Here is a 24,208-nt window from a genome sequence, read left to right as displayed (position 1 = left end):
ATTATTTTAAAAAGAGTTACAATTAATGACATACAGATGCTCGGGGTATAACACCACCACAGTATCTGGGCTACAACCGATAGCAATAATACAGCTGTCCTGCATCCCACTCTGATTGTCTGAAGGATCGTTTGGATTCCAATAATTACACCTTTTGTCATCTACCAAAGACCCATGGAGGACCCTTGAACTTACAATGCTGGAAAAAAAATCCAGGTGATACCAAAAGATATTTAAATTAAACACATATGACCCAATTTAATCAGATTTGTTTTTATTTAAAAAATGTCACACCGGGATAAACTCTTAATTTCCTTAAGAGTCCCAGAAACATCAAATCGAACAATCAGTTATAACTATCGATGGAAAGCCTTGAGAAGAAAAGTTGAACAAAACAACGATAAAGGGGACAGTGAAATGGACAAGGATAGGAAATGGATTTTAAAAACGTAATCATATAACACCTACAGGCTATGTTAAATATTGTATTGCAAAACATTTCTGTTATCCAAGCTTTTATGACTATGTAGGTTTTTAGCTCAAGTTAACAGAAGGTGGATAAATCAATCATAATTCTAAATGTATCTACAGCTACTTAAGACATAATGTACAGTCTGTGATCTGAGGACTGAACTCAGTGAAAGGTGTTTACGAAAAGACTGAAGAAAATACTCCAGCCAGAGGGAGACCTATTCATTCAAGCATTATCTTTTTTTACATCTCCCTTCAGTTCATTATTTACAGTAAAACAACAACTCTTTTTGTTTGATGCATCATCACTCTCACATGGGATGTTAGTGAGAACAAGCTGAGTGCTTCAAGTTGTAAAGTGAAGAGGACAGTAACTTTGCCAAACACAGGGCTGTGGAGGCTAAAGAGGAGAGCCATGGAAAAAGGTAAAATGCAATTCATTTATTTATAGTACGTACACCTTAAAATGCAGGTTGGTACCTTTTTCACTTGAGAAAAGTGTCTCTGTAATTGTTGTAATTTTATTCCTCTGTAGTTGAGTCAAGCCTAACCATGATGTTTTATTGAACTATATTTGGTTTTATTGTGGGAAACTTGTCTTGTTAATGAATGAGGTAAAGTATTTAGTGTTCGTCACTTCATATAAGGGTTTACAGACATGGATAAACTGCTATGTGACATATGCACTCTTATGTCTCCTTGGATTAATTGTTGATGTTCTTCACCATAATAGCAGCCATGTATTTCTTTATATGAAGTATATATTAACAGTACAAATAAGACACACATTATATTATTTATATCAAATGCTATATGAAATAAATGGCTAGTTACCAGCATTCTCCCCTTTTTGTATGAGGCTCGAAGTAATTAAAGACATGCTTGTTTACTATAGTTACAAGGCTCCACCACCTGAAACACTAGTCTGGCACTCTTTCTAGGTAGAAACCTTGATTTATAATGGTGTCCTGTTTACTTTTTTTAAAAGCATGACAAATGTCTAATTACTTCTTGTTTTCATTTCCCAGTAAATGAAGATGGAACAGGGGAGGTGAATTCACAGATTGCTCAGGTAAATGTATGCATTTTACTTACCGAATTATTAGAACACTAGTATAAACAAACACATTCGAACTGTATCATTTTTATGTGTGGAGAAGATTGTGAAACAAACGTTTCTGACATGTTAATGTGCATGCCATATGTTTGTGGTGTCTGGGTGGCAGATTTTTGTGCAACATATTTCCAGTTAACATACTGACCCCATTAAGTTTGATGGGGGCCAAGGGCTGTTGTCGTTTTGGCGTATTTGACCTGAGTGAATGTTTGATTAGCGCCAGTTTCGAAAATGAACGTTCTCCTCCAGTGTGTGAGGTACTAGCAGTGCCAAAAAAAAAATTGCAAAATGCAAACTGCAGACTCTTTTTTCATCATCTCTTACAAACCCTCTAAATTAGAAAGTTAGGACTTGCCAGTAAAAGGCCACTACACACCGGACACGATGTGATTTGTCTTGCGACAAAATGGTACTTTCGCTGCGACCATACCTTTCACATCAGTGAAGACAGGCGTGCAATATATAGCTAATAAAAATGTAGAATACATTATATCTTTTCAGAATACTTATTTCAATATAAGTAAACAATGATATTTTTTCCACCATTGTTTACTGAAAAAGGCGAGCAAGGGATGCTGTTCCTCATTGGTCAATTCCCTAGCTGCCCTCGCGACAAAATTGCAAAAATAGACACCAGTCATATTTTTTTTCATATCGCTTCTGTGTCGCCCAGTCGCGTTCCAGGCATTGGAAACTGCTTGTATCCGGTGTTTAGAGTCCTTACTCACAATGTAATCCATCAGTGTCGGTCGTTTCCTCCTGTTGGTTTTTCTCCGATGTATTTTTCGAACTACTGTACCTCCCCGTACATTTGTTGATATTTTATTAAAATAGCTTGTCAGCTTTGGTGTTTTGTTTAAACATATCTTCCTCAAAAGACAGATGGTCTTCTTTTCTTTTTTAACGCATACATGCCAACAGTCCCTATATGGTCGCGACGGTCTCGATTTCCTAGCAAATGTCCCGCGTCCCGATGCATAGGAAGAAAGTCCCGATATTTGCACATAGAACAAAATTAATTTATTCTTTACAGTAGAGTTAGTGAAAACGCTGTGCTGTTCGTGCGGCAGACACACCTGCTGATCACTAACTTACCGGTATACAAAGGTAAGAACGCTTCATTGTGTTGGGGTTTACTGTCATGCTGGTAGTGCTGTGCTGAGTTGAGGGGATAGGTATATTATTATTATATAATAAGAGTGTTTTTTTGCGTATGACCCTTCCCATGTGTATGATGCTTACTTACTAAGACATGGTGGTTTTCATAACCTTGGAATACAAAGTGCTCAATTGAATAGATCCTATACGTTAGTTGAGCACATATGGCCTAAGCCTCGCTACACCCTGGCTTTGTTCTTTATTTAATCAGATGTGAAAACACGGATTACTATCACACAACACAAACATGACAGCATGTGATCATTCATTCTTGTTCTTGTATAACCAACATGTTTTAACAACCAGAAAGCTGACAACAAACTCAATTTCCCCCATCAGTAGTATTTTAGTAGTTTATCACTGCACATAATAGTACAGTGAACTCCACCTTACTGTATGAGGACAATTTCATATTAAACCCTTTCATGCATGAAATACTGAAAATAGCTGAAAAAAACACTTAAAATAGTTTTGAACACATAATAATTTAAATGCCATCCTCGTATGAGGTCATTCTGCTTTTGCATCTTCCATATCACCCCTTATAAAGACTAGAAGAGCTTTTTTTTTTTAAGCCATGCCCCTATGTGAAAGGATTAAGGACTAAAGTAAAATGACCAATTATTATTGTGCATATTTTTCTTTAGTGACTTCAACTTTGTATCACCTACATGTTCGTAACATTTAATTTCTTGCCTCTGTAACTGTAGCTTTGTACAGAGATTCACCATTTACTAAGTCAATGAGTGCTCAGTGTTTCAGTCAGAAAATTAAATATTTTTTAAATGTACTTGGCATGAAGATACCTTTTAAAGTGGACACATGCACAGATTTATCTGCTGAACAACCGCACTAGCAGACATGCATTTCTATGTACCCTTGTGTATCATGTGATGTTGAAATATACTGTGTATTGTGCTGTACTTGAATACAATCTCTGTATAGAGGTACTGCATAAACAGATTTCTTGGTGTTTTTTTTTGTGCTACATTCTAACTACCCAGTATACCAGCTCTATTTCTAATTGGAAGCTGAACATCTTTTCTTCTTGACAGCTGTTTTATGTGGACAAAAGGCCTGGTCCTAAGGGGTCCACATTACAGGAGTTCACTGTATTAAACTATATCACCTGACTAATTGATATTGCATTGGGGTTGTCTTTATGAGCTTTGTGGAAACTGATTTATTATTGGTACAAGTTTCCATAATATTATTCAGTAAAGTCAAGTAGACAAACATTAGACTGTGATCAGCCTGTACCCAGCTGGGATGAGCCACAGGTGGATTTTATTGGAGAATTTTGGTGCACTGGAAGACCTCACTAACCTCCTTCCCCCTCCCTCAACCACCCTGTCCATCTTTATCTTCGGATTTGCCTTAAAAAAGAGATGATGCAATTCGGGGAATTCCCTGGCGCTCCAAGTAGCATAATAAAATGAAAAGGGTTAAACTGTAATAGAATAAGAGACCTGGCTTGGCTGTTTGACTGGTAAGTCTGTTTAAAGTTGGGAGCTACATAATGCTTTTCACATGACTCCTCCCTACTGCTAAGCGTCTTTGACATTCAGGCTGCATTCTTAATGTGGTGATTTTCCACATTAACTTATTTGCTCATCATGCCTTACAATTAAATTGAATATTGGCAATGGCAACAACATTGCTTTTGTGTAAAACTAAATGCTGCCCCCACATTATCTGTACTTTAAGAATCCTTTAGAAACCATAAATCATTTTGCTGTTTCTCATGCTTGGTAGCATGGTTCCCCAAACTATGTTTTACTACACTGTTATGTTTTTAATAGACAGTAAACAGGTTTAAGGTCTTTTGTTTTTAAATATCACTGTAAATCCATGGTTGATAAAGTTGTTTATTAGTTTACAGATTCTAATAATATTATCCAGAGCGGTAAACTGGGATGCAGACACGTTTACAATCAAATCTTGGCTATCTGATTTTACAAATACCTGTTTCGAACAGCACCCCTGGTAACCAGCCATGTTATGTGCAATGTTCCTCTGCCCTACTGTTGTCATAGATCAAACCACAGTGCCCTGTTTTAGGAATGTATACATCTTATATGTCATTGTAACAGGGGTGTTCTGTTACTGTAAGGGTATCCGCTGAGAGACGAGAGAGAGATAGAAGGTTTTGATGTTGAAACGCTGCTCAGGAATCCAGGTTTTATTAAAGCACAGGCAGTTGCAGTTAGTTGCAAGTGGCCGCCACTTGGGTACCTGCAATTGATTCTCTAGTACGGAAGGATATATATATATATATATATTATATATATAGGTGTACATTGAAATACAAAATGTAAAACAAACACTGTACAAAAACAAAGCTAATAAACAAAAGGTGGCCAAGCTCGGGCCATGCGCTACTCCTACTAAAAGGGAGGTCCTGCACCAGGAACAGTCTCTCCTGCACAAATTAAATAAACATTGGTGGGGGATTCAAATTTCCCTAAATGGATCCTGGTTCAATACACAGTGATCAGTGGTAGCTCAGCCTAGTTCCACACAAAGTAGTGAGGGTTCTCCTTCAGCTTGTAAACACACAGCTTGGTACAACACAGAACAAAGGACTGGCATGCCACAGGTGAGCAGGGTTCATTGATGATCAATTTCTTCAATTGACACCTGGCCACCTGCTGCACATTCCTTTCAATTATACCAATTATACTTTTTTTTTTTTTTTTTTTTTTTAACAAACCCCACCAATGTTATTTATAATCAAACAGAAAACATATTTTACAGGGGCAGGCCTCAGTCTTGCTGCAGTCATAGTAATAGTTATGGAATAATAATAATAATAATAATAATAATAATAATAATAATAATAATAATAATAATAATAATAATTTGATTATCTGGATAAAAAGAATAAAAGGTTGGTTGAATTTGGATTATGTGACCAGAGAGAGAGGTGTGTGTGGGGGGCTTCCACTGTGTGCATTTATTTTTATCGGAAAGCACACGGTAAGTGTTTACAAGAGGGAAACTCTCAGTTCATAAAGGGAACCCTGCTGTAGATTTTTCTTTATCATATGTTTATTTATTTGTCCTACATGTCAGAGTACTGGGTTTCTCTCTGTATTCTTACTTGAGCCCTCAATGGTGAACATGTGTCGTCAATGCTGTTGGAGATTTACTGTAGTTGTTAAAGTGGATAAATTATTCCATAAATGTTGCATGAGAGGTAATATTTACTATGTAAATCTCATGTGTGCCATATAACTAACATGTTTTTATTTTATTTTAAAAACAAAACCTGGCACCATACTAGGTTTAAGAGTAAGTAGCTTTATATGAAATTATCTTATTGAATTATTATTATTATTATTATTATTATTATTATTATTATTATTATTATTATTATTATTATTATTATTATGATGTTACTGTTCCTTTAACTTTTAATCATTCTTGTTACTGAAATTTGTTATTTTTATTTCTTATAAGTTATTGTTAAGGTGCTTTGACTATGAGTTTAGGGGCTGCCCTTCAGTGCTAGCTGCATGCCATAGGGATATGTAATGACTAGATCATCAGGTGGTTTTATATTAGTAAGCACCCACACCAGCTAGTGCACTGCAGTGTATTGTTAGGAAGACAAAAGAAAGCTTGATTCAAAGTGGCAGATCACCAGATGGCACTGGTTGCTCTACATATGCCATAATAAAACTCCTATCCCGCACAACAGCAGTGGATTTACTCTGTGATGATAGTTTAAGGGTTAATAACACTCAATAACATGACTGCAGCTTGACTCAGAGGTCACTAATAACATGATAACAATTGCAAGATTGTGCTGTTAGCCATTTCAGCATACCAGAAGCCTAACCCTGTCTCTTTCTGTGACTGACAGTTGCAGGCACTGGCTGTTGAGCTGAAGTGTGAGTTCCTTGAGGCCATGCAGGAGCTGTCTAATATCCAGCAAGGGGATCACAGCCTGGAGGAGAAGATAAAGTGCTATGAGAATGAAATGGATGAAAAACTGATGGGGATTAAGAATTCATTCAACACTTTTAAGGTACATTCTCAGGCCCGTGCTGGGGTAGATGCTGGTAGGTGGATGGATGGAGTATGTGATTTGTATCTTTCATTTTTGTAAAGGAGGAGCTCAGCAGTGCCTTGTCACAGATTAACAAGATCAACCACAGGCAGAGAGAGATGCAGAGGAACTTTGAACTCTTCCAGATGAAGATGGAAAGAGAAGTCCTTTCATCTTTACATAGGTAATCACATCTGAAACACCATGTAATCCTTTACCGGGCCAGGAATTTGATATAATTAATCATTCAAACAATGGAATCATTTGTTAATTTATTTTCTAATGGATTCTTCAGAAAAAGCCAGAGAGAGGATGGTGTAACAGAAGGCAACCTGACAGAACTCAATGTGATGCAGCACTATTTTGCAAGTCTATCCAACAATTCTACTGTTCAAAAAGGTAACTTCCACATTACACAATTTCAATTTTGATAGCCTTTAATAGTCCCTGGTGCCATTTCTCCAATATACTGTATAAGAGCAAATTATATTCTAACAGTTTCAAAAAAATGGACATAACCTGTGTGAGCTGCTTCAAGTTGATCAGGGTTGTAATTCCTTTTTAAATCTGTTTGTCCTATATGGCTCTATTGTCATCCTATAGAGCCATAGTAGAAATAAAAAAAATAAAAAAGGTAATTTGATGTAACCTGCCCTAGCCGTAATGGGAAATATATATAATGTTTTTTTTAATGCAATGAAAGAAACAGACATGAACGAGGGATATCATCAAGCATTGCATTCACATGAGCATCATCAAAGAGGCCACTCCAGGTCACCAGTGTGGATAGAACGCAAGGACACTAAAGGCTATGCTGATGGACCACTCTTCACGGCCAATGGGGATACCTTCAAAGAGCCTGCTAGAATCCAGTCCAGCTCTCTGGAGGGTGGCCAACAAGATAACTCATTGTCAAGTAAGTACTGTATCAAGAAGGTGCTTGTCTAGTTCAAAGCGGCTAAATATATTTCGAGACTGGGAATGAATAAGGAAAAAAAAACACACACATTGGCCCTGAATATCAAAAGTGCCTTCCAAAAGTCTGAAACTCACTGTCTCTGCCTGTTTTAACCCGACTCTTGTCCCGAATGTTGTTTCCATTATAAAATGAAACCCTTTTCTGTTGTGGAATGAGTTCAATTCATATAAGTGGTGGAATAACTATTCAGTATTTAAATGAGAAATCTATATGTTAATAATGCAAATGACAGTGTTTACGTCATTCCAGGATTTCAATCAGTCGACAGGTGGGATTGAAAGGCAGTAAAGACAGAGAAAAACAAATCAGTCATGTGTTTCAGGAGATAGAGAGAAAGAAGAGAAGATACATTTAATAGACAATGTGGGGAAGCTATAAAAAAGGCCAACAAGATGCTCGGATATATAGTGAAAAGTGTTGAATTTAAATCAAGGGAAGTAATGTTAAAACTTTACAATGCATTAGTAAGACCTCATCTAGAATATTGTGTTCAGTTATATAAGTTAGACTAATTTTTTTTTAATGTATAATGTATTAAATTATAGTTTTGGTTATGGAGGATATTTCATGCCAAAATGAGAAATTAATTAATTAATTAATGCACAGATAAATATAGACATAAATAAATAAATAGATGTATTTATTTATATAGTTATATATGTATTTGTTTATTTTTTTATTTTTCATTTTGGCATAGCAGCTACATTTTCCCTTTCATCCTCTAAAATCGCAGCAATCTCTAGCAGCGCATTGGGCTCCATCGCCAAAGTGGTCAGAGTCACTGCACCCACATCAGACCCTTTTTTAGATGGCGCCTGTCTGAAATAGGTTTCCATCTCCATTAGGACGCTTTGAAACAGGCGGAACCATTTTAGATGGAAAATGCTCATTCTGACCACATTTTTGCACGGGGGATATGTTAATTAGGTGCCCACTTAATTTGCATAACATTCCTCATACTGTTGGGATTGGGGTTTTGTGACTGTTCTCATCCTTCCTGGCCATTTTTTTTTTTTTTTATCAGAACACGATAAACAGTCAGAAATGGCTATCAACTGTTTTAATAAAATCCAGCTGGTGGGGTAAATGTTATTCAAATTAACCCCAGTATGCTGGGAATCTTTTACAATACAGCAAAAACTCAGTACCTCCCCCAAAATATTTGTAATCAATTTATATAATGGTGCCCTGTTTCTCAATAGAATGACCTGTTTATCTTTATCACCCTTTTTTGTTTTAAAGACAAGAGACAGAATGCTGCTTTGGAGCTGCTGGAATCTGAGAGAGTGTACGTGTCCTACCTATCATTATTGCTGAAGGCCAATATTCATTTTAATGGATCAGAAGCAATACGTGCCAAAGATAAAAGGTGAGCAGATACTTATTGCAACTTCTGCCCTTTACCAAGTCAACAGGAGCGCCCCCTGCCTGTAGCTTCATGTTAAAGTTTGGCTTTATAATTTAATTAAAGGGGTTATTGTCACATGTGCAGTTTTGAACAATGGCTGCGATTTCTTTTAAGAAGCTAGTAACTGGAAGACTGAACACTTCCTAATAGGAGACATGCACTGCAGGGAGTGCATACTGGACTTTCTGTGCTGCAGTGAAGACAAGCAACACGTGATTCTAGTGTAAAGATGCATATGTATGTTGGTCATCCTCGCATGAATAACAGCTACTGGATAGAAACAGCAATATTCAGTCTTGAACAAAGAAGACTACGCGGTGATCTGATTCAAACATTCAAAATCCTAAAAGGTATAGACAATGTCGACCCAGGGGACTTTTTTGACCTGAAAAAAGAAACAAGGACCAGGGGTCACAAATGGAGATTAGATAAAGGGGCTTTCAGAACAGAAAATAGGAGGCACTTTTTTACACAGAGAATTGTGAGGGTCTGGAACCATCTCCCCAGTAATGTTGTTGAAGATGACACCCTAGGATCCTTTGATGAGATTCTGGGATCAATAAGCTACTAACAACCAAACGAGCAAGATGGGCTGAATGGCCTCCTCTCGTTTGTAAACTTTCTTATGTTCTTATAAACCTTTAATTGTTTCTTTGCACATAAATATTGTAATTTGTATCCTAAGTAGCAAGTACAGGAAGTTGATGTCTGAAATTAGGGGGTCGTGTGCTCGTTAACCCCAATGTTTGTATATATCACATATTACTTCTGATTTTGTGTGCATGTTTCTGGAAAGAGTGCGTTAGCATAAATTCAACATTTATAATTGTTCTGCATGCCTGTTGAGGCAGCTGAATTAGTTCAGCAAACTATTAATTCGTGTTTAGTGACTGTTTCTTTTGTTCAGCCCAGGAAAGCAGTAATGTGTCTGAATAAGCATCTGAACAACTTGTGACCAAGTGAAATGTGTGCACATCTACTAAGAGCATATGATCTAACCATGTGATTGATGATAATATCGAGATCACATTAACAATTTTTTGGTGGAACACGTCTAAATTGAATTTGCCCATGATATTTGTGTGTAACGCAGTTAGACATGATTTACATAGCTTTAGTAGGAATACGATTATTCACAGGAAAATATATACTGTATCTAGCCGTGTTTTTTTTTTTTTACGATCAGGGGACAAGTTATGATTAAAAAAAAACACGATTGATTATATGTATTATACTGTAGATATGTTTGTTTCTTTTTTAAATTAGACCCTTCCCCAGTTCTCTGCGATTCCTTATTCAACAACATCTGAATTTGCTTCACATTCTGCAAGACCGAGTCTTGAAATGCCAGTGGCAGGGCATCATGGGGGATATATTTATGAAGTTAACAAGCAAGGAGGTATGGCCATAATTTACAATTGGTCTGTTGGTTACACGATTATCTCAATGCTTGCTTACCAGACATTTCGTTTGTTTGTTTTATTTGACACATCTACACATGTACACTGTCTGGCCAGTCAGACACTTGAATACAGTAGGTAGCCTTCTTTACATAAAAAAAAAAAAAAAAAAAAAACTGTGTAAGCTGACTTTTTGGGAAACAACAGTTATAGTATTTAGGTGTTTGTTTCATTCTTGGACATTATACAGTATGTGATTTAACAGGTAATGGTCATTACACTTTCTAGTTAAAGGTAAAAACAGGGATGTCACCTGTGCTATACCTTGAGACATACTGTAAGCATTATGATCCTTTGCTTCATTGAAGTTCAAAACTAGCATTTTTTTATGACAAGCTATGTTCAGGTTTAATGGTTTAAGGTCCAAGGTCCTTCAATAAACTTATTAGTTAGGTCTCTGAGTGGTAAAGTGTTCTGGTAAAGTCAGAGACTGTTTCTCCTACTGTTCTGTACAGCTATGACCAAAAGTTTTGCATCACCTAGAATTGACACACACACACATATATATTAGGGGTGGTACATAGAACCATTATCTGTATCTGTATTTGTGCCCACGCTATTAGTTTTCATATTTGTATTCGTCTATGAATTCCAGTATGTATTTGTCAAACCAAAAGTGTGCAGACGCAAATCCGGACGTTATTTTACAACTCGTTTTTTACACGTATTTACACTGTTAAAATGTCCTGAGTCACAAAACAATGCACCAATGTGCAGTTTTCTATGCAGCGCACATGCAAACTTCACTTATACTGTGTATACTGTGCAGTCCAGTCCTGTGCTGTATTTTGTACAAAGCTCTACTAGAAGACTATAGTTTTCGTTTTGTTTTGTTTTTTTGATGACGTAACTTGCATAACAGGTGAACATTTTTGCAACGATTCACTTGGATTTCAAAATGGGGATAGCAATTTAACTGCACTCGCTTTTTGGTTTCAGTTTGATTTTAAAAAGCATTGTAGCAGTGAAATGGAATGAGAAATGTAGCAGGGATAATGGTTTGGGGTAGACCTAGTAAAAAGCAATACATTATTAATAACCTTAAAGTAGCCTACATATTTTCTGTTATTAACATTTCTCTGCGGGATAATTATCAAATGTTCCCATTTAGCAAAGGTGTAATGCTTATTTTTTTTTTACTTAATTTTGTCGTGGTGATTTATGGAGCCATTTATTAGGTTTATAATATTGAAGCGTGCACTGGGGAAGGCAGTAGTAGGGCTGGTAGGTGAGGTGAGGTCTGTGTGTGTGACGTCACACACAAAGACATAAGCCCGATATACGCTCCTTGCAAAGGAGCCGGTTCTTTTGTACAGCGGTATCGGCGCTATGCTGCAGTGCGATGCTGCAGTGCGAGAGGTCCCGCCCTCCACCTGTGTGTGGATTGCCTCGACCTGCCTGCGGGAACAAAGAACGCTACAATATCATTATGGAATATTTACACAGTCGTGTAATTGATAGTATCGTCCCAACGCACGCACGTACGTTCTGAACAATTAACACATTTACTTTCAGTAAGAAGAACTGGTTAAAAACTCAAATATGAACATAAATGTCATTTTAAAATTTCGCACTGGTTTAATCGACCGCAGTGCCTTTTATTTATGTTGTCAGCCCGCTCGAACAGAAGCAATGACTCTGCACCCCTTCCCCACACCGATTGGCTACCAGTGTCACAGACCGCAGAGGTCACCACAACGTCTCCACACACGTTGTCTTCCGTCAAGTCTGTCAAAGGAAAAACAGCATTCATCGGTGAATAAAACACTCCACCACTGTCTCTGCCACCACCTCAGATGTTCTCTGGCCCACAAAAAATGTCGATTTCATCTCTCAGCTGTCAACATGTTACCCCTGAACGGCCTCTGAGCATGCAAATCATATTCATGCAGATGGCGAGCTACAGTCATTCTGCTGATGCTCAGGTTAGTTATTCCTGGAATTTCTCATGCTGTAGCCACTGCAGTCTGAAATCAATTACGCAGATGGATCAGTCGGACGCGACGGTCCTGGGCCAGTGTGGTGACCCTCTGTTTTCTAGGACATGGTGTTTCCCTCACAGAACTGGTTTCCTGGTTTCTCTGTACTAGTCTGCTGATTGTAGAGGCAGAACATCTCATTCTCCGGGCAAATTCTCTCACAGACACGCCTTCAATCATAATGCCAATAGCAACCCGCCGATCTTCATTACTCAGGCGGGGTATGGTCATATTTTTTGCTGTTCTTGCGTTAATTAAAGTTATGTCTTTTCCAATGGCTATTTATACAGATTCTTAATCAACTCATTTTGGCAATTTTAACTCAACTCAAATACCAAACACTGAGCGCCTGGCGTTTTTATGAAGTCACATGACTTGAGTTCAATATTTTGTTATCCCAGGGAACAATATTACTCAAACAATCAACAAACCTATCTGCTCACTATTTAAAATGTAAATAACATTATGCATGTGCCCAATGAGCTATTGATGTAAAACTGTTGCGTTGACTGTTGACTGTTGACTGTTGCGTTTTCATTGTGCATCAGTATATGTGTATATATTGTGACCAAAGTTTTTAGGGGTTATTAGAACTTGTACACAAAACTGTGCGGGATATAAACACAAATTAACACACAACAGAAAATTCATTCCAAAAGGACAGTACCTGCATATTTATTTCCTTTCCCCTGCTGCACCAAGCAGCACACGTGGTCAGGGATAGCAGGGTCAGTTCACAAGTCGGGTTCTCAGTAAATCAGGGTTAAACAGCCAGCAGGGAAATCCGAACAGTCCAGGTCATACACAGTAAATCAAACAAGTGACAATCACAATATCACAATAGCACAAAATAACCAAGACTACCAACCTTCACTCCTCACTTCCTAGTGTGACCTGACCCCTTTTATATGGGTCAGCCCCTCCTTGCAACCCTGCCATTGCTGTTGGGGATTGTAGTTTTTCCGGGGCAGCCATTTTGTGACTCAGTGAGAGAGCAGAGTCCATTTACTAGCTCTGCCCATATGACCATAATTTAGATATTTTATATAACATAATGTAATCAAAGAAACTACAAAATGACATTGTGAAAGTCTAACGTAAGCCAGTAGTACAATAGCTCAGTATTTCATGTTAGATTTTGAAATGCCACATTTTTTTAGTTGGTCAGTTTTTAAGTACAGTAATATGGAAAACTACAAAGCAGTATGTAATTTATTCAGCAGGTTTCATTCGACTTTATGAAGCAAAATTAGTTATTTCTATAGGGTAATGCAAAACCTTTGGCCATAGCTGTACTGTGCCTATCTAGAGTGCCTATAACAAAGCGACCACAGTACAATTACTGAAGTCATGACGAGCAATGCAATAAGAAGTAAGATATTAAGGGCGCAGTTTAAAAGTGAATAATAAGAACCATACTGTGTGGAAAGCAAGCACACATGAAATTGCTCAAATCGGGAGGGTTGCTGCCTACTGCATTATGATTTTTTTTCCTAATTTCCTTTGCAGAGTGATTTCCTTGATTATTATATTGCGTATCTGAAGGAGTTGCCTGAATGCCTTTCTGTTGTGAACATGTACTGCTCCAGTTCCCACAAAACTACAAGCCTTTTTGAGGTATAGTCATTCCACTGAGACATTGTGAATGTTAAACTCAGTACTACAGTATATACTAGGTGTTTCAAACCCAGAGAATCAGAGAAGGCACTAAGCTACCGGAACGCATTTCATTGAAAATCACTTGCCCACTTTAACCCCCTAGAACACGTTGATGGTTGGCTGTCATTATTCCACAACACAATAATTGCCCATGTGAGTCCGTCAACTTAATGTTCAAAAGTAGAAAGATAGAAAGAAACTAAACTGTCCTTCAGGGCACTGCTTTACAGTGTATAAAAAATAAAATAATGAATCGCCTCAGTATTTCTGGGCTTTACCAGAGAATTAAAGCTCCCAAAACCATAAGGCAGAAAAGCCACTCAGATGACATCACTGCCTGAATTCCCTATTCATGACATAGAAATAGTTTTATTTTTTTCTAGATGGGTGCAGCTAATAGAAACTTCTGTTCTGTTACAGGGAGAGATCTCAGGGGATGAGCATCAGCCTTCCCTGCACTCCCTGCTCCTTCAGCCAATGCAGCGTGTCCCAGAATACATTTCACTATTACAGGTAAGGCTTCCAGGGGCCGGTTTTTCAAAATTTTTAATCTGGATCAAAGTGATCTGGATTTTGTAATCCTATATTTTGTGATCGAGATTACTTTTATCTGGATCATTTTGATCTGTTTTTTCAGAAAATGTCTCTGCTGGATTACATTTATCCATATAACAAATAATCACGATTACGAAATCCAGTTTTTTGAAGTAGGCTAGTTCTTAAAGGGTACGTAACTACATTTCCCATCATCCACCTCCTCACTGGTAAATCCATCTCAGTTACATATGTGAATAGGAGGATGATGGGAAATGTAGTTCTGAGAGGTCCATGCTGGTACATGGGATGCCATCTCGAGGCAGGGAATGCAATTTAAAAGTTTAAAAAAGTGGTCAAAATATTAAAAAAATATAATTAAAACAATACACACACCTTATGTAAACAGTTGTAGCAACATATGGGAACATGTAACACAATAAAAGAAAAAAGTCACTGTGTACCATTTAATAGTATATATATATATATATATATATATATATATATATTTTTTTTTTTAAGAGGGCATTATTTATGATAACATAATTTAACAAAATAAATAAGATCGCAGTAATACACAACTTTATTTATTTTGTTTTATATTATTTTTTTCTATCAAAAATCACACAAATTACTTTTAATGTTAGTGCACATATAACGCATCAACGGGGTACTTAAGAGAGGATTCACTCTGAATTATCTGCACGTGGAACCATCACAGGGATGCAGCATAACTGTTGCCTGCATTGTTTTGCACAATATCGCTATCAATCGCAATGTACCTGACATTGAAGGTGAGGATTTGAGTGCCGACCTGGTGGAGCCTCTAGGACACCATGATGCATCTTTAGCTGGACCACAGCAGGATCTCGTCTTGCCCGATGGGCAGTGAGGGATGCCATTGTAAAGAACTACTTCAAGAAGGATCCTCCATTAAATACTTGATAAAATTTATTTTGACTTGCATATTAAAATTTGTAATATGAAATAAATAATAAATATGTAATCCCCCCCATCTTTATTTCTACGTAGCACACAAACACGCAAAATAAATACATTGTTGATCATCATGTATATATAAAAAATAAAATGCTTTTTATTAAAGCTATACCACTAAATATGTGTTTTCCTTTTTGCTTGCATGGATACAAAACTTAAATATGTAAATATTATATTCTAATACTCTATTTGGACATATAGTGTGTGTTTGTTATGACAATTCAAACAAAATATCGATGTTCTATGATCATTTAAAAGCTAAATCCACCTCCACAGTAGGATCACAATAATCCTGGTATTTTGGATCAAAGTAATCCTAATCTCCTCTTTAATTTACTCGTGATTAAAAGTGCGATTGGATTACCAAAGCGTATAATACCAATCGCACTTCGATGTTTTGAAAAACCCAATGTCACGATGTAATTCAGATCAAACGCAGAAATACGACTACCAAAGTTTTGAAAAAACGGCCCCAGGAGCACTGGAGTTATCCAAATACTTTACAGTGATAAATTTGCACCCCTTGTTTTTTTTTTTTAAATAGGTTAATTTAGCACAGTGGTAAAATTGGCCATTAAGGCCTGATCCAGTCTTCACAGCAATTATGTATGACATCTGGGACCCCTTTTAATGTAAGATTATGGTTGTTTTATTATGGATTCATGAAATAGCGCAATTCCATTTGTCATGTCACAAAAGTATTCCCAGGTGAAAAAAAAGGTGTATATGAAGCAATCTCTTTATTGCACGCATTGCAAACTGAGAAAAAATATAAGCGCAAATAAAAAACAAATAACTGGAGAAGAAATCCAACTATTTAAAAGGCTAAGAACCAATTATTAAACCAAAACCAGAACAGTCTGGTTACCTAAATGAGCCCAGACGCTTCAATAGAAGCAAGCTTCCCAGATACTGCTATAATGTACAGCAATCTGTCTAAATCATTGTGATCTTGTGTTCCTGTTGCAGAACTTGTTGAGACACACTGATCCAGAGCACCCTGATTACTACCTGTTACTGATCTGTATCCAGCAGCTCCAATCCTTCGTGTCCCAGAGCAGTCAGCTGCTTCAGTATAATGAAGCCCTGCTGACTCAGGACAGGAAAGACTTGAAGAGGTGACACTTTGTATTTTACTGACTGAATGTTTACAAAGGTTTTTGTTATGTACTTTGGGTAGGGAAAACAAAAGGAACCGAGACAACGAGAAACTGTACAGAATCCAATGTCATTTATTCCGTCATGGTTACACACAGAACCTTGAAGCGAACACGCTCCTTTTCTTTTATACTCTAGCTAACACGCGGACTACACGTGTTGCGATAGATGCAGTTAACAATTTTGTGCGTGCTGTGCACGTGAACAACGCTCCGCACCTGCAGAGTAAAATACAACAACTGTGCACGTGAAAAACGCTATGCACCTGCAGAGTAAAATACAACAGTTTTCTTAAGTAGATTGCTGGAAAATAATCTTAGATGAGCCATTCCAGTTACCCCGCCCACCTCCATTGTACCCACCTTGTTCTCTAACTTCCATGCCACACAGTTGACACATCACATGGTTTGGCTCCATATATACACTGCTGTGCAAAAGTCTTAGACATGTTGCATTTTTCTACTCTGATGCATTATGAGAATCAACAATTTACTCAAAGCTTCCACTAGTGATTTCTACTATTATAACAACCTTGACTTGCATAAAGAAGGAAAAACATTGAGTGAAAAGCTCGCATCACTCGATTTTCAAGGTGTGGTATCCGAAGCATAATCAACAAGTACAGAGAAACATCACCTGTAATTGACAAACCCAGGACTGGAAGACTCAAAAAGCTGTCTAACAAGGATGAGCAATACTTGAAGATAATATTCTTAAGGAATAGAAAGAAGACAAGCATTGAATTGACAATAGAACTGACAGAAGGCACAGGTGTCGTTGTCCATCAAATCAACAGTACGAAGGTCACTCTTGAAATCAGGACTTAAAGGATGTGTTGCAGTAAGAATGCCTCTGTAAAGAAAGGGGAACAAGACTAAAAGGCTAAAATATGCACAAGAACACAGAAATTGGACTATGGAACAATGGTCAAAGGTGCTTTGGACTGTTCCTGGAATGGAAAAAAACAACAACACTGTATTTAATAATCTCTAGCATGTTTTTTTTTGGTTAGGTCTTCATTAAAACAGCTTTGCAAGACTACTGAATGCTCCAGGGAGTGGGGGGTTCAGTCTGAAGAGATAGGACCCACATTCACTCCTAGCTCTGCATTAATGTAAGTGGTGTGTTGACTGTTACAAACCAAAACAAATCCAAAAGTGACTTGAGGTACTGTTAGCATGTAAAATATGGATTTTCAGTGTCTTTTCATAATGAAAGTTGTTTAACAAAATATACACACAAGCCTCAGTTTATTGAGACACTGTCAGTTACAGTGAAGACTCTGTATAATGTATTCTATGCTGTATTGTTCTCTTGCCCTTTATACAAATCAGATTATACAAATTGACAACTAAACTGGAAGAAAGTGCTTTAAGAGACTGAGAGACCCGTATTAAGAAATGTAAAATGTTTTACTTCTTATATTTATTATACCCACGCTAAGCTTGGTGGTCCTAATGCTCATTGAATTTCATATTCAGTGCTTTAAGAAGTAGGATATGGAGTCTTTATATAGCAACAATTTTAGGGGTCCCCAATGGGCAAGTGTGGTTTAAATCTCATTTGTATCAAATTGTTGATCTAAAGAGAAAAATCGTGTGGGGATAGTTGACTTTATCGCACTTCAGCAACCCCTACAAGGTTAGACATTTGATGAAGCCAGGCTGAGAGTAGCCAACTGGGTCTCGCTTTCAGAGTTCAATAGCTTGTCAACATTTGTTGCTCAGGTTTAGCAGGTGAAATAAGGTGATTAGCCTGCTGATCCTCAGTTCTCCTAATCTATAAGTGGGTTGAAGCGATTTGGGCATTTTAAATGGTTTTTTTAATCCATCACCGTACATTAAATCTACCTACATTTGTTTGTTTTTTTCATCTAACAGACCAAAGATAACCCAGGTAAAGAGAAGCAAGCAAAAGTTACTGGAACAAATCCAATGCACAAGACCACATGGCTGGCTGTCAGACAGCAGGAAGTACGACAAAGGCGAGAGTCTCAACCAAGGGGTGCTTTACAGCCCTGACATTGAGCAGAGATTGAGATCGCCGACTCTGCAGGTTATCCCTGAGACTGAGCTAGAGAGTGGTTCCCTGGAGCACCTGCCCTGCAAGAGATCCCCCTGCAGCCCCCTTGGTGCCCTCCAGGCCAGCAGCAAGAGTATTTCCGACTACGACAGCTTCTTTCTCCGGGAGGAGCCGCTGGGCCTGGAGAGCTTGTGTGAAGAAGACGGGGAGTCTCTCCAGAACGCATCTCTCTTTGATAACTGCTCCACCGCCTCCTCGGACTCCAGCCTGGACATCGCCTTCATCAGCACCAAGAACTACACCAGTGAGTCGTACGTGTTGGGCTGTCAGCTGTCAGGGAGGACCCTTGTCTCTCCAGAGGACCCGGGTCTCTACAGGCACATGCAGGTCCAGGCTGTTCAGAGTAAAAGTAAGTCACTGAACAGCCTCCAGCTAGACAGCACCTGCACCGCATCCGATGCTGATGTCAAGACCGCACTTGGTAACAGCCCACAGAGTAACGGCAGCAGAGGCAGCCAGCACACCAAGCTGGAGACGCCTGCCCCCAAGGGTCCCGCTGCACAAAAACTCCAGAGGAGCCTCAACCCCCCTCAGAAACGGGAGAGCGAAAACCGAGCAGCTGCTGAAGAAGACTTGTCAAGGGGGGAATCAGACAAGGTAAATGGCTGAAGCTCCCAAAATGTTATTTTTTGTTATAGGCTTATAGATTTACTTGACTTATTTTTACCTCAGAATTTTGATTGAGCGACTTGAAGTCATAGATTATTATAGATTTTAAGACAAGAGTTTAGCATTAATGCAGTGCCAGGTTTAAGGCGCACCTATGTGTTTACTGGACTAGTGCCACAGAACAGGGAAATACTGAATGTCAAAGTTTTTTTTTATTGAATCCATCTTTCTGTATGAATTGAGACATTCATTTTTGTAGTAGGCAAGGTTAATACATTTTGCATGCAAGTAAAGATAAATGCTGACTCAAACCTCGACAGGAGACTAGTGCCATAACCATGCACGAAGACGTAGAATTGAAAAGCAGCACACAAGAAAACGACCAGACTGGGTTCAGTGAACGAAACAGGAATCAAGAGCAGAAAGGAGGATTTAGAAGCTCCTTCCGGAAATTGTTCAAGAAAAAGTAAGTACAGTAAAACCACTATCTCATTCTACATTTTACAAACCCTGCTAAACAGGCCCCTGGTAATCATCCCTGTTGTATGTGTGTGTGACGCACTAACCACCTTCAGGGAATGTCATGTGACCAAATTCATCCCAGTCAGTTTCAATACCAGAAGTTTCAGTCAGTGTCACTCAATGGCTGGTGCCTGAGTGCAATTCAGTGTCAGTTTGTCAGAAAAGGACTTTGGTATAAATGACAGCCAAAAATAAAAATTTACTATGGAAGTTGTTTCAATTTTAATGGAACTACCGTTGGGTATTTGTGTAAATTATCTTGGTCTATTGCACCATTAATATTTTTTCCATGTGTAACAAATCCTACGTAGGCCCACTTGTGTCATTTCTCCTAATTCGCATCCTTTTTTATTAATGATTACCATCTTTAAACAACTTCTGTCTGTTGATTTGCATTGTGGTGTGATGAAAATTAAAAGCAAAAGAAGGAAAAATGATCTTAATTAGTAAAATTGCACAAGCGGGCCTCCTTGGAGTCAATACATACATAACACTACCTGAGGAATACAGTGCTGGATAATATGAAATAACTACAACAAAAAAAGAAGAAATTGGAATACTGTACTCTGATACGAAAATCGGCAGGAAATTACTCCAAACAAATCTCTTGATAAATTCTTCCATTAACTGTTTTAGGTCAAGCAGTTCAGAAGGCAAAGAAAAGGGGAATGACAAATCAACAGTGGAGCCGACAGCCATTTCTTATCAAGAATTAACAAAGACTCCTCGATCTGCTCGTAGTGGAGATCTAGACAGTGGAACTGCAGTCTGAAGAACAGCTCACCCACGTTACAATCATGCCTTTACTAAATATTAGCGCTATAGAAAATAAGAAATGTAACAAGACAAAAAAGAAACACTATAACACTGTTAGCAAGGACTGTACTGATTTAATGAGACAAATCCGCAACGAGTTCAAATTCTTCAGAGATACCGGACAATTGCTTAATGATTACCACCTCTAATGTCTTTAAAACAATTGGGGAGTAAATCTGTTTAGTTAACTAAAAAGCCGACTAAATAGCAGTAACTACACTAAGACACCACTCAGGAATTATTCTGCTCATTAAAAACACAGCATCAATGTTCTGCATTTTGACTGTACTTGCTTCTACCGAAGACTTAATTTCTTAATGTCTTTTCAAAACTATTAAAAACCTTAAATGGGATGCATCAAAAGAGTCATATTGTGGCACTCAAGAGCTATCTGTTGTACAGCCCAGAGTCGTTACTTTTGAGGCTTGTGAACATCAGTAATTGGATATCACAGCACCTTGCCAACTGTCTTACTCATTATGACTGCCACTGCCACAGAGAGCTCGATCTTTTATATAACACATGTCAGGGATTCCATTTACATCACAAATGAGTCAGCCACGTGAAACCCAGCTGACTGACAAAAACATGTGCGCTGCGGATGTTTCTAATTATACAGTCTAATCCCCATATTATAAACACACTGGGCTGTGCTCCAGTCGGTCTAAATGGCTTTCCATTTTCTCATCTCTTGTTAGCACTAGCAAAATTATCACTGGTCCCCCTTTTCCTTGTGTTGAAGATCCTTTGGATGATTGCTAGTTTTTATTAACTATGCAGGTACAGTGCCGTGAAAAAGTATTTACCCCGTCTGATTTTCTGCATTTTTGCATATTTTTGACACTGAATGTTATCAGATCTTCAACCAAAACCTAATATTAGATAAAAGAGAGCGAGTGAACAAATAACACAAAAATTTGATACATATTTAATTTATTTATGAAAGTTATGCAACACCCAATGCCCCAGTGTGAAAAAGTAATCGCCCCCTTAGACTCAATAACTGGTTACGCAACCTTTAGCAGCAATAACTGCAACCAAACGCTTCCTGTAGTTATTGATTAGTCTCTCACAGCACCGTGGGGGAATTTTGGCCCACTCCCCCATGCAGAACTGCTTCAACTCAGTGACATTTGTGGGTTTTTGAGCATAAACTGCTCGTTTCAGGTCCTGCCACAACATCTCAATGGGGTTTAGGTCTGGACTTTGACTAGGCCATTCCAAAACTTTAAATTTCTTGTTCAACCATTCTGATGTAGACTTGCTTGTGTGTTTCGGATCATTGTCTTGCTGCATGACCCAGCTGCGCTCCAGCTTCAGTTCACGGACGGATGGCCTGACATTCTCCTGTAGAATTCTCTGATATAGAGCAGAATTCATGGTTCCTTAAATGATGGCATGGCGTTCAGGTCCTGATGCAGCAAAGCATCCCCAAACCATGACACTACCACCACCATGCTTGACCATTGGTATGAGGTTCTTACTGTGGAATGCAGTGTTTGGTTTTCGCCCATCACGGCCAAAAAGTTCCACTTTCGACCCATCTGTCCATAGAACATTGTTCCAGAACTATTGAGGATCATCCAGGTGCTTTTTGGCAAACTTGAGACGAGCATTCATGTTCTTCTTAGTGAGCAATGGTTTCCGCCTTGCTACTCTGCATGAATTCCATTTTTGCCCAGTGTCTTTCTGATGGTGGAGTCATGAACACTGACCTTAGCCGAGGCGAGAGAGGCCTGCAGATCCCTGGATGTTGTTCTAGGGTTCTTTGTGACTTCCTGGATGATTTTACGCCTTGCTCTTGGAGAGATTTTGGCAGGACGGACACTCCTGGGAAGATTCACTACTGTCCCAAACTTTCTCCATTTGGACAATATGGCTCTGACTGTGGTTCGGTGAAGCCCTAGAGCCTTAGAAATGGCTTTGTAACCCTTTCTAGACTGACAGGCATCAACAACTTTTTTCCAGAGATCTTCAGGAATTTCTTTTGTTTGTGACATGATGTGCCTCTAGAACCTGTGTGCTGACAACTTCACTCTGAAGGTAAGGGCCAAAGTTAGTCAGATTTATATTGGGCAGGGCTGGCCCAAATCAGGCCTGGTTGTTAACCAAAGGACTCAAACAGCTGAGCCTAATTATCCCTTTAATTGGGTTGAGTTAACTAGGGAGGGAAATAACTTTTTCATACCTGAAGATTGCATATTTGATTACCTTGCACACCAAACAAATGAAAGAAGAACTAAACTTTGGTGTAATTCTTTCTCTAAGAATCCCTCTAGGTACTAGTACAACCCACAAAAAAAAACTGACCAAATACAATGTGAAAAATGTGCAAAAATGCAGAAAATCAGACATTTTCACGGCACTGTATGTCAAAGGGAGAGCTATAGAATTAAAAGCTTGCTGCTGCATCCCAGGACCTAAAGTAATGTCCCCCCGGTGCTGCAAGTCACTAATTGCATTGATTTATGTGACCTACAGTACGGCAGTGGAAGTGATTAGGTACTAGGAAGAAGGGGTTTAATACATCGTTTTGACCTCATGATGCAATGTACAGTATTTATTTTTAAAGATGACAGCAATGTCCATTCATGATTTGGGGAAACCTGTAACCATAAAACACTATTTAAGGCAAAAAATATATATTTTATTTTTCAATCACACTTATTTAGTCATGAGGAAACACCTGCTTTCATTTTTTAGAACATATTTTAATGCCAAAAAACAAGAGTCAGTAATGTTTCCTTTTTTTAATGCAAAATGAATACTGTTACTAACATAGAATACAAAGATCATCTACAGACATAGTTAGGTACACAGGTAAAGGTTACATGTGCCAGTAGAAGATGACCACTTTGTTCTTACATTTGGGTCAGATTCACATAGCTTTTACAGTTAATCATAGTAGCAAATATTCATGCCAATAAAACAAAGGCCAGTACATATATACACACCAATAAATTTAAACTCAAGTTATGTACATTTTCTTTTTCTTTCCATTTAATTTCATGTTTTGTTTGTTCACTGGTACGTTTTAAACCCTTAGCAATTGCTGGGTTCATTTCTTAAACAAGACCTGCCACTCGAATAGTTAAATGCAGCCCCCCCCCCCCCCCCCAAAAAAAAAAAATGATGGATGTAATAAAAAGGCACATTTTGGTAGCTAATGAAACGGGCATGCATCCGACACTGGGTAACATGAT

The 24,208-nt window shown here is 38.2% G+C and overlaps 1 protein-coding gene across 1 annotated transcript; it reads left to right on the top strand.

Moving 5' to 3' along the window:
* The first annotated feature begins 557 nt into the window (after positions 1 to 557).
* On the top strand, positions 558 to 23,638 carry arhgef33 (Rho guanine nucleotide exchange factor (GEF) 33). The gene is made up of 15 exons (XM_059024096.1): positions 558 to 896; positions 1,500 to 1,543; positions 6,615 to 6,779; positions 6,863 to 6,984; positions 7,096 to 7,199; positions 7,504 to 7,716; positions 9,022 to 9,148; positions 10,454 to 10,586; positions 14,136 to 14,243; positions 14,706 to 14,798; positions 16,788 to 16,936; positions 17,989 to 18,090; positions 18,857 to 19,655; positions 19,988 to 20,133; positions 20,826 to 23,638. Exons 1-15 carry the CDS (start codon positions 887 to 889, stop codon positions 20,959 to 20,961), a joined length of 2,451 nt encoding a protein of 816 aa, XP_058880079.1. The 5' UTR covers positions 558 to 886; the 3' UTR covers positions 20,962 to 23,638.
* Positions 23,639 to 24,208: the final 570 nt, after the last annotated feature.

This window comes from Acipenser ruthenus, chromosome 5 (assembly GCF_902713425.1).
Source record: "Acipenser ruthenus chromosome 5, fAciRut3.2 maternal haplotype, whole genome shotgun sequence".
NCBI lineage: Eukaryota > Metazoa > Chordata > Actinopteri > Acipenseriformes > Acipenseridae > Acipenser > Acipenser ruthenus.
This window is presented reverse-complemented; position numbering and strand designations above follow the sequence as displayed.